This window comes from Periplaneta americana, chromosome 14, assembly GCF_040183065.1.
Source record: "Periplaneta americana isolate PAMFEO1 chromosome 14, P.americana_PAMFEO1_priV1, whole genome shotgun sequence".
Lineage (NCBI taxonomy): Eukaryota > Metazoa > Arthropoda > Insecta > Blattodea > Blattidae > Periplaneta > Periplaneta americana.
In genome coordinates, this window is record NC_091130.1 from 153925991 (window position 1) to 153943587 (window position 17597).

The window sequence follows — 17597 nt, forward strand, 5'->3', positions numbered from 1 at the left end:
GCAGGAATATAGGGTACAGTAATGTGTTCTATATGCTTAGAGTCAAAGGTTGTATTTTTTTTTAATATGAAATAACACCGAATTATTATCATTTTTTTTTTGCAAAATAACATCAAGATTATGCAAATTTTTACATTGAAATTTAAGATTTTTATTTACCACAAAATAGGATTCCTAGTTATAATTCTGCCTTCCAATATTTCTTTACGTGCCTAAAAAATGAACAACTGAACTGAAACAAACTGATGCAGGGGCGTATTTTGTGGGCTACCGGGGCTACCGGTGGTAGCCCAAGGAAATTACAAAAGAAAAAGTTTATAATATAACATAATGTAATAATTTTGTATTATTAGTTTTACCATAGTAATTAAAATTAAAGTAATTGTTAGATATATTTTGTGTAATAATAGGGTCAGCGGTAGCCCAAACCCTTTAACCAGTATACGCCACTGAACTGATGTACATTAAGTAAACAAATATACATAAATATACCCTATTAAAATACTACCATAAAAATAGTAACTATTACCACCATGGTTACAGTACAAGAAGACACATTATATCATGTCTTTTGTTTGAACCCAAAGGCAATAATTCTGAAGCAGGACTAAGGCATGCGTCAAATTTCGGCCCGAGATTGTACAATAACTTCATTAAAAAACATTCAAAATTAGCATCTTCCAATAATAAATTATTTTAAAAAGCAAGCACGTCATCTGATTTTAAATATTGATTAGTATTCTAATAATTTTTTTTATTTATTTTAATTTTTTATATTTTCCATTTTTTTTATATTTCTCTCTTGCATTAAATTTTGAAAAAAAGAAAATCATGTTAAACTTTCAAAATTCAATAAATGAAATAGAAATAAAATATAATTTATGTATGTAATATATTACTAAATGTGTGGGAGCATATCATACGCTTTTTCCAAATCCACAAATAATATATGTAATTCTTTTTTTAATGGAAAAGTACACAATGAATTTATATGCAGGAACTGCATACAATTTTACATAAATTAATCAACACCAGGGCCATATCTATTACGTTGTTCACAATATTTTTTTAGGTATGTATCTTAGGTTCTTTTTTTTTTTAATAAACACTTTTCATAATTTACATTAAATGAGAAAGATCTCATCCATCGAAATTATATTATTGCATAATATTTTGTATTTATTTTACAATTGTATTATTTAATACTTTTTCATTTTAGTTTATTATTGTTTAAAGGGGCCATCACCCCTTGGACTTTGTAGTTCTACTTCTGTGTATTACCTGATATAATTTCACAGCATTTCTTGCATTATTATTTTGGTATTTTTCACTTTACTTTTGCTTACTTATATTTGATTAATTAAATTATTATTTTAGTGTAGGCTTAAGCATGTAACATTATTTTTTTGTTATTTAATGTAAACTTCACTTCCGGCCACAAGCTTTTGCTTCCTCGGGAGTGCCAACCAAAAGTGTGCCATTATTATCTTTCAAATATTTTATTTTTTTTTTTAATTCAAGTTAGATCAAGTTGGGAGAGGAGATGAAAAGAAGGTTCTGGCTGTGAAAGTGATAGTTCTGGTTTAACAACAACAACACAATAGCAAACACTCACCAAGTTCGGATCCTTAGTCATCAACCACTTGAGGTAATCCATTCGGACGTCCACTTTTTCCGTGAGCTCTGTCAGGTAGAATGTATCATAAGGCACTTTGAGTCCATCCACGCTGCGGTTCAGCCAGTTCAGTCTTCCCAGAACTTCCAGAGGGATCACCATGTCATTGTCCCAGTTCACGTTCTGCTCCAACAAGAAATACAACATCCTGCGGTTCTTACAGTATGCACTACTACAGTTCTGGTTATTGTTGATAGTTTTCAATGCCTCTACAGATGATCCAATAAGACCAGGGGCGGATGCAAGGGGGGGGGGATTAAGGGGACATATCCCCTCCCGAAATTTTGAGAAAAATACGAAACAAGAAACAAAAATAATATTAATTTTAATTCGTGAATGTACATAGGAATTAGAGAGTTTTCCACGTAAATTCTCTTTGCTAAAATGTTAAATTCCAAGAACTGCAGGAAGACAAACACAGCGTTCTTACTTCAAGACAGAGAGTCATGAAGAGTATTTTAGGCTTGTAATTTTCCTTCTCTTCTTAGACTATTTCATTAGTCAGCTCAAGGACAGGTTTTTAAATCATAAGGGAATCATAAAGTCCATACAAACTTTTCTGCCTAAAAACATAGTGCGAGCATCAGATGAAGATTTAGAAACTGCTGTTGAGGCTGTAGTAAATCAGTGGCCCAATGATGTTGATGCATCACCAGAGTCTTTCTTCAATGAATTGAAGATGTGGAGAAGAAATTTCCTTGATCAGAAAAATCTTCACCTAATATCTACTGATTTTATATCATCTTTGAACAGGTGCAATGAAATTATTTTTCCCTGCACTCACAAGGCGCTGAAACTTTTCTGCACATTGCCTGTAACTACAGCAACACCAGAACGGTCGTTCTCAACTTTGCGGTATTTGAAGACTTACTTGAGGAGCGGACAGATTAAATGGACTGGCCTTGATGTATATACATAAAAATATAGAAGTAAAAGCTCATGAAGTACTGGATGAAATGTCTAAGAAGCCATGTCACCTTCTTCTGTAAATGTCATTCTGTCAGTTTTTGTATTGCAGTCATTGTAAATGTTAAAATTAAAAAATTATGGTTTATTTAACAACGCTCGCAATTGCCGAGGTTATATCAGCGTTGCCGGTGTGATGGAATTTTTTCCCTCAGGACTTCTTTCACATGCCAGTAAATCGACTGATATGAGGCCTGTCGCATTTAAACACACTTAAATGCCATCGAGCTGGGTTGGGGTAGAACCCGTAACTTCGAGCACAGAAGGCTATACCGACTACGCTACTCAGGCCAACTTGTAAATGTTTGTGACTCGGAAACAAATTGTGAATATATAAAGTTATTTCTCATTACTCCATTTTTACTATCTCCTCAAATCCCTCCCCGAAAAAAAAATCCTGCATCCGCCCCTGAATAAGACCTCTCTAGAATTCTACTGATCTGACATAGTTGCAATTTCATTTGTGAGGTTTGACATCTGAAATACAGAATTAATTATCCCAATAACAGAAAGTTAGAGAGGATGATGGTTAGCAGAGTTAATTATAACTAAACAGACCAACTTCATGCAACTGCATGTTTTTACTGATTTGGCATAAAGAAAGAGTAAAAATGGATCTTTGCAGATTATGGTTTTCATTTTCCAATAAACTCAACTTTATTTTGCATAAATGCATATTTCGAGGGTTCTCCGCATTAAATGCATACGGGCTATTCCATATGAAATTGATCAGTAAAAAACCGCGCATTCTTTTTATACTCTAATTTTTTCCCTATTTATACAAGGTGCTGAGGAGAGTGCATTTTCAAAAATATTCTATCGAAAGTCAAACGGTTTTCGTATTATTGAGTGACAAATTTAGCGTATTTTATAAAAACAAGCCTCTTTCAGCGCTCAGAACTCTGGAACCATTTACTGCAGAACATTGAACGGGAGCTTATTTTGAAGCTGACATTTGATAGGTTATGTTAAGAAGTAATCCTTATTTTTATTGTACACAGAGAGACAGATAATCTGATTTTACTTGCTTTTAGGCTTTTTGGCCATTTGTAAAAGTGTAAAAAAATATTGAGAAAAAACCTTGCATTATTAAGAGGGATTCGGCATTGTTTGGTTAGTGGTACGGCAATAAGTTTCGAGGGTATTAAATAGATTATTTTCACACGCCTAGACTTGAACGGCACAGTACCGCACGCACTGGCCGAGAGATGAAGATAAGCGAGCGTTGGGCGTCATTTTACTCCTGTGTTTATGAAAACCATGCGCTGCTAGACGACACATCACGTGTTTATGTCTCCTGGCCTTGCTTGTCTCACAGTCAGCTGGTTAGTTCACGCGCGTACTATTTATTTTCTTTATTTGATATTTTCAATACTTTCTTATCACCATACCATCAGTAAAAAATATGTGTTTATTTGTACTTTCAATGTGGAATCTAACTATATATTTTTAAAATATTTTTTCCTAGCCAAAGGCGTCTTAATGAGGAAAAATTTAAATTTCTCCATTTCCATAAAAAGTAAGAAAATCTGTTTATATGTCAATATAAACTTTCATTTCTCAGCATCAAAATAAACCATGATTTTGATCATTGGGTGAAAGGGTTTCGGAGCTACAACAGTTCAAAGTTGCTAATTTTATGAAAATACGATAAATTTAAATATTTTTAATTTAAACACTATGAAGTTCTGACGCCTCAAACTTTACACAAAGCATTGTATCACAGTTCTCTACGTACAAAAAAAGTTTCATTGTGTTTAGAAATTGTAAGGTCAATTTTCTCTATATTTCCGTCGATTTGAGATTGAATAATTCATATATATTTTTATTTGGCTATTTAAATGCATATACAGTAAAACTAATTTGGTTTGTGTTTTGCAAAACGAGCGAACAATGACGAAACATTTTTGTTTGATAAACAAGCGATGTATTGCAATACAAGCAGCACGATTTGTACGTAATCACCGATGAGCTGATGGATTAGTATTGTAAGCTACAGGAAGAGGTAATGGAGGGGATATTGTCTGAGGAGGAAGAGGAAAAAATAGCAGATGAATTCCTCGCTTCAAATGAGATTAAAGCATTAATAGGTGCTATAGAGTTACCAACAAAGAGAGAAAAAAAATGAGATTAAAGAGGTGTGTAAAAAGTGGGGAGTACAAAATTTTGTTCAAATTCATCACCCTGATAAGGTTGTAGCAGTGTGTGTGATAAATCTGTTTAACGACAACGCAATGTCACATGCCACAAAATTCTCAAAACAAAACAAAAGCAGGTGTCACTGGATAGGTTCTTAGGCAAAGCACAAGATTCCAGTCAGTCAGGCAGCCAGAAGTGATTCTGTTAGTGACAGTGAAAATATTTTCTTTAAATGTTCAAGAAGTTTACTAAGCAGTAAAACAGGTGAAAAACACTCAAAAACATAATACAGTAAAATAATTTGTGTGTTGAATTTGGCCTAAATTATACTGTATTTTATATGAATAAAAGGTTATGAAAGGAATTAATCAGAGTATGCATTGTTTTTATGGAGAAAGTCGCTTTGATATGCGTTTTGGATTAAGAGCAAGTTTTTGAAACGAATTATGCTCGTGATCCTAGGATTTACTGTATTAAGATATTTCCTTGCTTTCCCAGACTTATTATCTAATTTCATAATTTATCTATGACAAAAATAATAATTTTCAAGAAATATCTGTATTGCTCGGGAAAAGTGGCACAAGTCAAAAATGTTGTTGTTGTTTTCTAATGCCAGGCGTTTGACAATAAAGTAATTTGACATCTTGCACTCAAATATTTTTCAAAGATATTATCATGGTAAGCCAATGAAGCACAGATTTTGAGGCAGTCACTTTAGAGAAGGAAAAAACCTGTCTTCACACTGGTTTATGTCGATTTGATTTTCTTCTGTATGAATTGAGCCGTTCAGAGCAGAAGTGGTGTAAGTCAAAAATGGGTAATGAGGATTAAAGTAAACATTCTGTAAAATACAGAGCAAAGTAGCAATTAATACTGAATTTATTTAAACTATTAGTAGTCAGTGGATAGCACGAAGGACATATTAATTGCTACTTTGCACTGTATTTCAGAGAATTTTTACTTTAAACCTCATTACCCAATTTTGACTTACACCACTTCTGCTCTGAACGGCTCAATTATTGTAATGGGAGAAATACTTATGTCTCTTTTCCCAAGCGAGCAGATGTTCCATAAGTTGTCAATCTATACTAATAATAAATCTGTAGCCGAAATTTTTCTGGTAATTTTCGATTTTCCAAAAATAATTGGTCCTAACATATACAATTAACTACCCTGAAACCGAAAATCGCTTTTTTGAAATTTTTGTTTGTATGTCTGTCTGTCTGTCTGTCTGTCTGTCTGTATGTTTGTTACCTTTTCACGCGATAATGGCTGAACGGATTTCGATGAAAATTGGAATATAAATTAAGTTCGTTGTAACTTAGATTTTAGGCTATATGGCATTCAAAATACATTATTTAATAGGGGGGTTATAAGGGGGCCTGAATTAAATAAATCGAAATATCTCGCTTATTATTGATTTTTGTGAAAAATGTTATGTAACAAAAGTTTCTTTAAAAATAATTTGCGATAAGTTTTATTCCTTGAAAAATTTTGATAGGACTGATATTTAATGAGATAAATGAGTTTTAAAATTAAAATAACTGCCATCTAAGGCCGTGTAATGAATTAAAAAACAAATGACTTCGTCTATAAGGGGCCTTGGACAGCAACAATCGAAAGCTATGAAAGATAGCCTACAGATAATGTTTCTGTGTTTATATGAAGTAATATCAGAAGCTAAATTAACCGATTTGTATAATTAATTATTAATTCACCATTGGAAAGTGTAGTTTCTCTAGATGGACATAATGCTATAATGTTATTACAGTAACTTCTGAGTGAATCGAGGACAGGTAAGATTAAAATAGCTTCTTATGCACAGAAAACTTGATAGGCTATTCTGTACATTCGTTTCCTGTATTTCCTAAAATAATTTTTATGACCAAATGAGTGGTCTCTGGATCAAAATGATCGCATTTTAATTATGCAAATACAATTTAAATTAAGTAACATAATAAACGATTTATCCTTATATCAAACACGAATGTTCCCTGGATCAAATGTCCTACTTTAATTATGTAATTACTTTATATTTATTTCTAACAGGGCAGCGGAGCGCATGGGTACGGCTAGTAAGTTAATAAAAATGTTTGTGGAAACTGACTTATGTCACTTTTCCCGAGCATTGCAGATATAAAACCAAACTTGAGGTCATGAAAATGCTGTGACACAACTGATACTTTTTGTTCGTGCATTCTGCTTTCATATAACATGAAACAGGTTTGAAAACAAACATGAGGAAAACATGGAACTCACCTCTTGGGAAACAGTTTCTGTCTTTCTGAGTATATGAATTACAACATTCTTGAATATTCTAATCAGACGTTCAAAGTAATCCAAGGGTGCTGAACTCCACCACAAACCTGTGGAATGAGAAATCAACATGGCATTAAAAACAACCCTCTGCAACATGGAAGTCATAATGGTTGTTCTCCAATAGCAATGGGGAGTCGGTGATCTGCATTATTTTTACCATGGTTTATCAGGTAAGTTGCCACTGCACAGACTCTGCATTCTTCAATATAGCTTCTCTTTAGTATAGCACCTTCATTATTGTGGACTTGAATATAGAAAGGCTATTTGTTCGTTTCCAATTCACTGTGGGCTAAAGCAAGGAGATGCACTAACATCTTTGCTTTTTAACTTCGCTCTAGAGTATGCCATTAGGAAAGTCCAGGATAACAGAGAGGGTTTGGAATTGAACGGGTTACATCAGTTGCTTGTTTATGCGGATGACATGAATATGTTAGGAGAAAATACACAAACGATTAGGGAAAACACAGGAATTTTACTGGAAGCAAGTAAAGAGATAGGTTTGGAAGTAAATCCCGAAAAGACTAAGTATATGATTATGTCTCGTGACGAGAATATTGTACGAAATGGAAATATAAAAATTGGAAATTTATCTTTTGAAGAGGTGGAGAAGTTCAAATATCTTGGAGCAACAGTAACAAATATAAATAATACTCGGGAGGAAATTAAACACAGAATAAATATGGGAAATGCCTGTTATTATTCGGTTGAGAAGCTTTTATCATCCAGTCTACTGTCAAAAAATCTGAAAGTTAGAATTTATAAAACAGTTACATTACCGGTTGTTCTTTATGGTTGTGAAACTTGGACTCTCACTTTGAGAGAGGAACATAGGTTAAGGGTGTTTGAGAATAAGGTGCTTAGGAAAATATTTGGGGCTAAGAGGGATGAAGTTACAGGAGAATGGAGAAAGTTACACAACACAGAACTGGACGCATTGCATTCTTCACCTGACATAATTAGGAACATTAAATCCAGACGTTTGAGATGGGCAGGGCATGTAGCACGTATGGGCGAATCCACAAATGTATATAGAGTGTTAGTTGGGAGGCCGGAGGGGAAAAGACCTTTGGGGAGGCCGAGACGTAGGAGGGAAGATAATATTAAAATGGATTTGAGGGAGGTGGGATATGATGGTAGAGAATGGATTAATCTTGCTCAGGATAGGGCCCAATGGCGGGCTTACGTGAGGGCGGCAATGAACCTCCAGGTTCCTTAAAAACCAGTAAGTAAGTAAGTAAGTTTGTAGAGATGTTTGGTAAGGCAAACATGACGAGTTGCCATGCTAAATAGGGTGTTTCCCTCGGTCTCTTTCCTACAGGAGTTTCCTTAAAACTCATTTTTGACTCATTCTCTTCAGGATCTCCTTAACCCTGGAATGGTAACATGAAATTCCTAACATAATTGATAATGTGGGGTGTCATTAGAGCCCCTTACCATATTCAAGTTTGAAGGCTGAAATATGGAAACAATGTAATATATTCTTTAATATTACATAGAACCAACATGCTTACACTAACAGAATTGAAAAAAAAAATGTTGGTCTATAAAAAACAACAATAAAACTGTCCAGTGGTCTGAACTAATATTATGAACTACTTCAATCATAGAATAACTCTTCTCGGGTTCTCAGCCAGTTGAGTTGGAGATTTGCTTCCAAGCTTTCGACAGCTAGCTCTGCCATCTTCTTCATTCCCTGAACTCTTCTCCCGTTCACCATTCCTTCCAGTGCATCCTTCAGTAGGCAGTTTCTTCTCAGCCAGTGACCCAGTCAATTTTTTTTTTCTCTTCCTGATCAGTTTCAGCATCATTCTTTCTCCACCCACTCTTTCCAACACAGCTTCATTTCTTATTCTGTCCATTTCACACACTCCATTCTTCTCCATATCCACACTTCAAATGCGTTTAGTCGCTTTTCTTCACTTCGTCGTAATGTCCATGTTTCTCCTGTATACAATGCCACACTCCACACAAAGCACTTCACTAATCTCTTTCTAGTTCTTTTTCCAGAGGTCCGCAGAAGATGCTCCTTTTTCTATTAAAAGCTTCCTTTGCCATTGCTATCCTTTTGACTTTCTGGCAGCAGCTCATATTTTTGCTTAAAGGTACGGTCACACGTCGCTACTTTTGCAGCGATGCAGTACAAAAAACTGCGCAACTCTTGTACTGCGACGTGTGAACAACGGTGCAACCCGAAAAGTAGCGGCTGCCGAACCTGCTGCTCGCTACTTTTCCATGCTGCGCGCAGGTTAAAAGTAGCGACGTGTGAACAGGGTTCTCAGGATTGCGGCTGCAGCATTTTTGATATCAGTTTTGTTGAAACTTTTGCTGCGGTTGCGACCAGTGTTGCCACCCAAATGTGCCAATGATACTTTTATTGTTTGGATGTATTTTAATGTTAGATGTGATGAAAATAAATTATTTGTAACAGTTATTAAATGCACAACATAGATTGAGCATATTTGCTGACGATATAATTCACTTTTTTAATTTTCTGTAGCGCAGTTTCAAACAGGAGGGTTGCCAACATTGATTACGTGAATATGCTGTTGGTTATCATTTAAGTATATAGGCGTTTTTAAAAGCTTTATAGTAAAAAAAATGCCAATTTCTGAATACTAGTTAGGACAGAAAAGCAAATAATAGATAAGTAAGCTTTCGCATGAATTTATTAATAATGCGAACATAACCACAAAATGTATATTGAGAAGTCAACACGGAGATGGAAACCTGCAGCATGACTGTGGCTGCAAAAGTAGCGCCTTGTGTGTGAACAGACTCGCAACCTCCAGTTGCAACTTTTGCTGCACTCGGGTTGCGCAGCACGAAAAGTAGCGTGCAGCGCGCTACTTTTGGCTTACGTGTGAACACGACACGCAACTTTTGCAGCTGCAGTACAAAAGTTGCGCAGCAAAAGTAGCGACGTGTGACTGTACCTTTATATACACGCAAATGAATTCAAACGAATGGCAGTGTTAAGAAAATATTCAACCAAGTACTTACCTACAATTTTGCCTGCTTCAGTCTTCAAATTCAAAAACGTGCGACCAAATGGATTGTGGAGAGTTGAGAAATTTTTTGGATTGTCAAATTCGTGGTAGAAAGGTAATATTAAGTACAGTCTGAGGGTCTCCACATCTGGAGGCGACACCACAAGAGAAGGTACCAAGTTCTCTCTCACACAATTGAATATCTGCAAATATAAATAAAATAACAACAATATATTATTTACTACTAGATATAATTACTATTGCTGAAAGTGATCAGAAAGAGAAAAAGGAATTTCTTGGGTCACTGGAAGGAATCATGAACAGGAGAAGAGTTCGGGGCAGAAGAAGATATCAGATGATAGACGACATTAAGATATATGGATCATATGAGGAGACAAAGAGAAAGGCAGAAATAGGAAAGATTGAGAATGCTGGGTTTGTAGTGAAAGACCCGATGTATGTATAATTACTATGTTCTACAAGTTATTAATTTACTGTATATGTATTTATTTTATTTAAGAGTGGAAGAATGTTTTTATATACTCTTTCAGATGGGGTCAAAAATAAACTTTCTGATATGGAAGTTATGATGAAATGAAAAATCCCATCTCCATCCAGGTTGTGGTAATAAAAAAGCAACAACATAATGAGAAGGTTGTTTTAAATATTGTTTGTGATATTTAAGTAATCAGGGCCCTATTTCATAAAGCTTGAAAATTATTGTAAATATGTCATTTTTACAAATAAATCCTCAATTACTCTTCTAAAAATATGAAATGAATAAGAAAAAATAATTTGCTATCAATCTTATATGTTTACACATACTTCATCTGTCATTGTCATATTTATGAAATGCTGCTGTCAATTCACAAATTCTATTTGTCAAAAAGCAGGTAAGAACTGTCAGAAAACAAATGAAGGCCACAGGAGAAAAACATAAGTCCAAAATTATCGATTTTCTGTTTTAAATGTCATATAATAGCTCAGGTAGTGTAGATTTGTGTAGTTTAACTGTACTGAAAACAACCCCATTAGACAAAAGAAATTTGAAAAATTATAATCCAAAGGCAATAAAATATAATGGGTCTCAGAAACTTTTTACTTGTTCTCCTGTAAAAAGCAATAAAACATGACTTATCAGGTTTTTCTCCTGTACTCTTCAAATGCTGCGGTATTATGATATATTTGTAGAATTGTCATGATTATAGGACTTGTCACCTTTATGAAACTTTCACTGTTGTTGTAAGACTTGCAGAGTTATATATCTTTTAAGTAACATATAAATTATTTGGAGTTCAACATTGTTTTATGTATGCTTGCCCATTAAAGCCAAGATTCACAGGTTCATCCTGGCCAAGAATGAAAAAATTGTAAGTACAGTAGGACTTCGTTCATCTGACCCTCATTAATCCAGATTGATTTTTTATTTATTTATTTTTTTATCTCAGACCTTCGGATTACCGACTGCCGTCAGCTCTTCTAAAGTATGCATTGCACGCGGATGTTTGTCTAGGTCGCCACAGGCCACTTGGTTAGGTACCTGCGTCAATCAACCCCAGCCACTCCCCCCAAAACACTTTGTTGTTCACTATTCAAGTTATGGTACAACATAGTTTTCTACTGTTCCCGAGTTTTTGTGTGTGAAATGGCTTCGAAGCAGAAGAAAGTGGTTCTTTCTATGGACAAAAAGTTGAATGGACTAAAGAGGACAGATAAAGGAGAATCATTAAAAAAACATTGCTGCAGAGTTTAGAGTTGAAACTTCAACGGTGTCGGACTGGAAGAAAAACTGGAAATAAATTGAAGACTTTTGCTTTAAAATGATAATGAAAGATAGTTTAGAGGGCCGAGGAACAACAAGGAAAGTAAAAAAATGAATGCCTAAATGACACTTTATTCTTATGGTTTAGTGCAGAGAGAGAATGCGGCGTTCCGATTTCGAGCCCAGTTTTATAAGAAAAAGCGCTAAGCTTAAAGAAGAAGCTACCTAATGGAGATCCTAATTTCACAATTTCATTTCCTAATTTCATAGTTCATGAGATCCCGGGTTCGATTCCCAGTTAGAGCACAGGAATTTTTCCTTAAAGGGGATTATTCCTGTGTTCGTCCATGGTCTGGAATTTAGGTTAAGTTTAGATTTAAGACCTCTCCTGGCACCACATTATCATAATCATCCTATCACATCATCGGGGTAATGTAACTCCGCCTTCCAGGCGCCCCAACCTCAGAAGTGGGTTACAACTAAGCCACGGCCAGGAGAGAAGACCAGAAATGTCGAAAAGACAACCTGGTGACATTGGATAAAAAAAAAATAATATATCTTTTTTATCCTTCACAAAGAGTACATTTTTATGATTCAAGGTAAAATACAGAACTTCAGACTACAGTGGTCACCAGATATCTTGAGTACTGACACTACTTACAAGTTCTTTTATTGATTCATTTTCAACTCGACTGATAGACGTGAAGCACTTCTCAGCCAATGGTAAACTCACTCCGTGATGACGTGACGTACAGCAGTAATGTTCGTCGTCAGGTAGCAGGAAGGAGCAGTTTACACATGCCAGACTGTTGAACACTGTTTCCAGATAGCTGCAATAGGACACAGTAACTACTAAAGCAAGTACAAGACTTACAATTAAATCAAACAGGACATTAGCAACAGTACATGAAGAACTTGGAGGTTCTTTACAAGTGTCATTGGCTGCTGTCTCTGCTACAACAACGTCCCTAGTAATAGAACATCTATACAGTAAAAATTTTATTTCTTCAGACATCGAAACTTTTTGTCTTCCCACATACATATGAATTCAGACGTCACTCTCATACATAAGTGGCTTTCCTTTGTGACAGTGATTACCTCATGAGATCTTGGTCCACCATTTCACTGCTAGAAGCATGTTCGCATTGGTCAATAATGCTCTGTGTTATTGACAGGATCTGAGTACTGGCGCTGTACACTCGGAAGTCATCAGCTGGTATATTGTCCTGCAACATGGTCAGAAATATCGAACTCTCAGGTCGTTTTATGACATGTTATACTCGAGGACTAATCAGGATGTTATTCTGTACAATTTTTAAACAATATACGAGGCGCATCCAGAAAGTAAGTTTCCCTGGTTTTTAAAAAAAAAGAACACACACTTTCAGGAAAACATTTATTGGCAACAGGTACAGCAATGTTTCAGCTATTTTTCAACACAGTCACCATCAGAATTGAGACACTTGTCGTATCGTGGAATCAACTTTTGTATCCCTCTGTCGTAGAACTCTGCCGCCTGTGAATGGAACCAGCGTGTGACAGACGTCTTCAGCTCTTCGTCGTTGCCACAACGCTCACCGGAGGACAGGAATTTCTTGAGGTGCAAGAAAACGTGAAAATCGCTGGGAGCAAGATCAGGACTGTAGGGTGGATGATCAAGCAAATCCCAGCCAAATTCCGTCAAAACAGCTGCTGTGCACCGAGCCGTATGTGGACGAGCATTGTCATGGAGGAGCACAACACCTGCAGTAAGCATTCCACGCCTCTTGTTTTGAATGGCACGTCGCAATTTTCGCAGTGTTTCACAGTAAAGGTCAGCATTCACTGATTCACCTCTTGGAAGGAAGTCAATGAGCAGAATGCCCTTCCTGTCCCAGAACACCGTGCACATCACTTTCCGTACCGACAGCGTCTGTTTGAATTTCATCCTGACCGGAGATCCACTATGCCGCCAATGCATTGACTGCTGCTTGGTTTCCGGGGTGAAGTGCGAAATCCAAGTCTTATCGCCCATGACGATCCTGTCGAGGAACTCGTCGCCGTCATCGTGATAATGTCAGTGCTGCTCCTAAATGTTGCATTTTGTGTTCGGGTGTCAGGTTTTTCGGCACCCACCTGGCACACACTTTTTTGAACAGCAGGTGCTTAGTGACAATCTCATGCAACAAGGATCGCGATATCTGCGGAAAATGGCTGCTCAGCTCTGTAATCATGAAGTGACGGTTCTCCATGATGCACTGCCGCACCAGCTCAACACGATCATCATTGATGAGGGACGGTCGCCCACTGCGCTCTTCATCATGGACAATTTGACGACCTTCGGAAAACTGCCTACACCAGCGACGCACCATCTGCTTACTCATGATGTTCGGCCCATAGACCTGACAGAGCTGCCGATGAATTTCAATTGGCACAATGCTCTGTGCATTAAAGAACTTTATCACCGACCGAACCTCGCAGGCGGCGGGAGAAGGAATAAGAGCTTCCATTTCGGACCACTGCTGCCACGCTACTGGCACCAGGCGGGACCTGTCCGGCTGGCATATGATCGATACATCATAGATCTGTTACGTATGCGCAATTGACACGGCTAATTAAGTTTACTTTCAAGGGGAAAAAATCGGGAAACTTACTTTATGGATGCGCCTCGTAAAACTACACTAACAGAGCTGTGAAATGACATCGAAAGCAGAAAATCGATAATTTGACTTATAAGGTTATTCCCCTTCAAAGACTAAAGCATTACCTCCAGATGGGTGACTGTCGCAAAACAATGGTCGCCCCCCGAGTAGATTCTGCGCACCACACAGTTGGTGGCATGCTCACTCTCCATGTCAGCTTGCACCACAGGGACTCCGCCAGGAGAGACCCAGGGACCCAGCACCACTTGAGGGGTGGAGGCACTCTGAGTAGCCCTGGTGCCCAGTTGGCCTGCGCCACCCAGGCCGAAGGCATACACCCGTCCTCTTGAAGGAACATAGGCCAGTGTGTGACGTCTGTAACACATCAAGACAACCATGTTTATACTTCTTACAGAAAGCATGGATCAAAGCTAAGAGATAAGTCATTAAAGGACCTAAACTTTACGGCACACTTTCGGTATTAATGCAGTGAAATGCCTCAAATTCAATAACACCTTAAAATGAAAACAGTTTAGCTCTGGCATGTTGGTTTAGGTGGCCTAACAGTTACCATGGTTATAGTCCGGGTCAGCTTACTTCATACCCTAAGGGTGAAACCTAACCATTTTTCCCCCATTACTACATATGCTAGTGGATTGTGGCGATTTTCTAGTTTGCAGGCTGAATTTTCTTTTGCCAACTTCGTTTCGAATTTCGATACTGACAAATACTACAAATGGTAGTGATTTTGTAACTGGTATGTTGGTAGCTGAGACAAATATCGACAATGAATAATTTCAAGGGAAAAATTGTTCCAGGGCCTGGTATCGATCCCGGGATCTCTAGTTGAACATACCAGCGCTCTACCAACTGAGCTACCCAGGAACTCCACCCAACACCGTCTCAACTTTTCCCTTTATATCCACACAACTCGCGTGGGCTGACGAACAATTTTTCCCTTGAAATTATTCAAATCTGCTTTACAGGGAGCCTTACCTGAAAGACTAGATTTGCATAATATATACGTCACTGTGTACGTTAACAGAAAACCACAATTCCAAGTCACACACAGATTGTGTGCACTCGTTGTGGGTCTCTGGCGTTTCATCAGCCCACGCGAGTTGTGTGGATATAGAGGGAAAAGTTGAGATGGTGTCGGGTGGAGTTCCCAGGTAGCTCAGTGGTAGAGCGCTGGTACGTTCAACCAGAGATCCCAGGATCGATACCCAGCCCCGGAACAATTTTTCCCTTGAAATTATTCAAATCTGCTTTACAGGGAGCTTTACCTGAAAGACTAGATTTGCAAAATATCGACAATATTTGTCGGTACTGGAGTTCCATGAAATTAAAATTGTACTAGATTTCTGAGCCGGTTACTGGAAGCTAGTGAAATTTAAACATACTAATAATTAATTAATATCAGTATTAATATTAATATATAATAGTTTTTTTATGTGTTGCGTTGTGGTTATAATTCAAGACTATAGTCAGGTAAGTTTTCGGAGTTATACTAATAATTTCATGTGGTCAAACAAAATACATTTTTAGGTTAGGTCTCGTGAGTCAATTGTTTAGTCAAACCAATGAATTTCTTATTGCCAGACAAAATACTTAACATGTTGATCCCTTTCCCACATAGTTTGTCTACGAAAATATGTTATAAATTATTTAATTATTTAGAATAACCAGTATGGTAAGTAAATAAGTCATTTAGTATGTAGGATCATGTGATATCTGGTAACAGTTGGCAATATGACAAGACAGCAATATTTGCTGTTTAGGAACTGTTCTTATGTGACCCTCAGTATACCTCTAGACTCTTTCTTACTTACTTACAAATGACTTTTAAGGAACCCAGAGATTCATTGTCGCCCTCACATAAGCCCGCCATCGGTCCCTATCCTGAGCAAGATTAATTCAGTTCCTAGCATCATATCCCACCTCCCTCAAATCCATTTTAATATTACCTCCCATCTACGTCTCAGCCTCCCCAAAGATCTTTTTCTCTCAGGTCTCCCAACTAACACTGTATATGCATTTCTAGATTTACCCATACGTGCTACATGCCCTGTCTATCTCAAACGTCTGAATTTAATGTTCCTAATTATGTTAGGTGAAGAATGTTAGATGTAACTTTCTCCATTCTCCCGTAACTTCATCCCTCTCAGCCACAAATATTTTCCTATGCACCTTATTCTCGAACACCCTTAATCCCTGTTTCTCTCTCAAAGTGAGAATCCAAGTTTCATAACCACACACAACTGGTAATATAACTGTTTTATAAATTCTAACTTTCAGTTTTTTCGAGAGCGGACTGGATGATAAAAGCTTCTCAACCGAATAATAACAGGAATTTACCCTCAAAACTATTGTTCTTGTGAAAGTATGTTGTTCACCACTCCACATTTCCATTATGACTACATGGTACGGTATTGACAACAATGTATGAGCAGTTTATTGCCCCTCAACTGTGATATGAGACACACATGCTCCTTGAAATCGCCCGCTCCTCTACCAGATCCTTTATAATACAGTTTCAGTCCTGGTTGAGGAAGTACAGTTGTTGGTCCAAGTTGTAAATTTAATTCATGTATAAGATCCTTTTTGTTTCACGCTCCCTTATTCTTAACTTTGTAGATAGAGGTGTAGTCGTGTTTTAATAAGTTCCATTAGTGGTCTTCACTGAGAGGCAAGAAGAATAATGGGTTAAATGCTCCCAAATTTAGTCACTGGAAAACAGCAACATTAGGGCAATTGTCTTCTAGAAGTTACGGTTTTCCAAAAAGTAGTACATTTCTTTTTTTTAAGAAAAATTCCAATCATCCTTGATTAGGGCTTTATTATATTTGGGTTCAATTGTATTCCAATGGATACCATCCCATTGTGGAATCCTGGGAAACGAGAATGCGGATGCTTTAGCAAAGAAGGGCAGCACTGCTACTTACAGACCTGTTACTAAATCTACGTATTACTCTGTGAAAAGATTTATTAAATCTACATACTTAGACTTCAATAAACAAAATTTGATAACTCAATCCCAAGGGAAAAAATGGAACTCTCTGCATCATAATCCACAGTTAATTCCCGATTTACCACGAAAATCGTCTGTAGCTGCATTTAGATTGGCA

The 17597-nt window shown here is 36.9% G+C and overlaps 1 protein-coding gene across 6 annotated transcripts in view; it reads right to left on the reverse strand.

Moving 5' to 3' along the window:
• Herc4 (HECT and RLD domain containing E3 ubiquitin ligase 4) overlaps window positions 1-17597 on the reverse strand; it is a 70121-nt gene that overhangs the window by 37292 nt on the left and 15232 nt on the right. For all 6 annotated transcript variants that reach the window (XM_069846366.1, XM_069846368.1, XM_069846369.1 and 3 more), the window contains exons 9-14: window positions 14595-14844; window positions 12947-13074; window positions 12510-12678; window positions 10100-10289; window positions 7040-7146; window positions 1616-1798 (exon numbers count right to left, since the gene is read on the reverse strand). In XM_069846366.1, coding sequence (XP_069702467.1) covers window positions 1616-1798; window positions 7040-7146; window positions 10100-10289; window positions 12510-12678; window positions 12947-13074; window positions 14595-14844 — 1027 coding nt within the window. The remainder of the gene's footprint in view (window positions 1-1615; window positions 1799-7039; window positions 7147-10099; window positions 10290-12509; window positions 12679-12946; window positions 13075-14594; window positions 14845-17597) is intronic.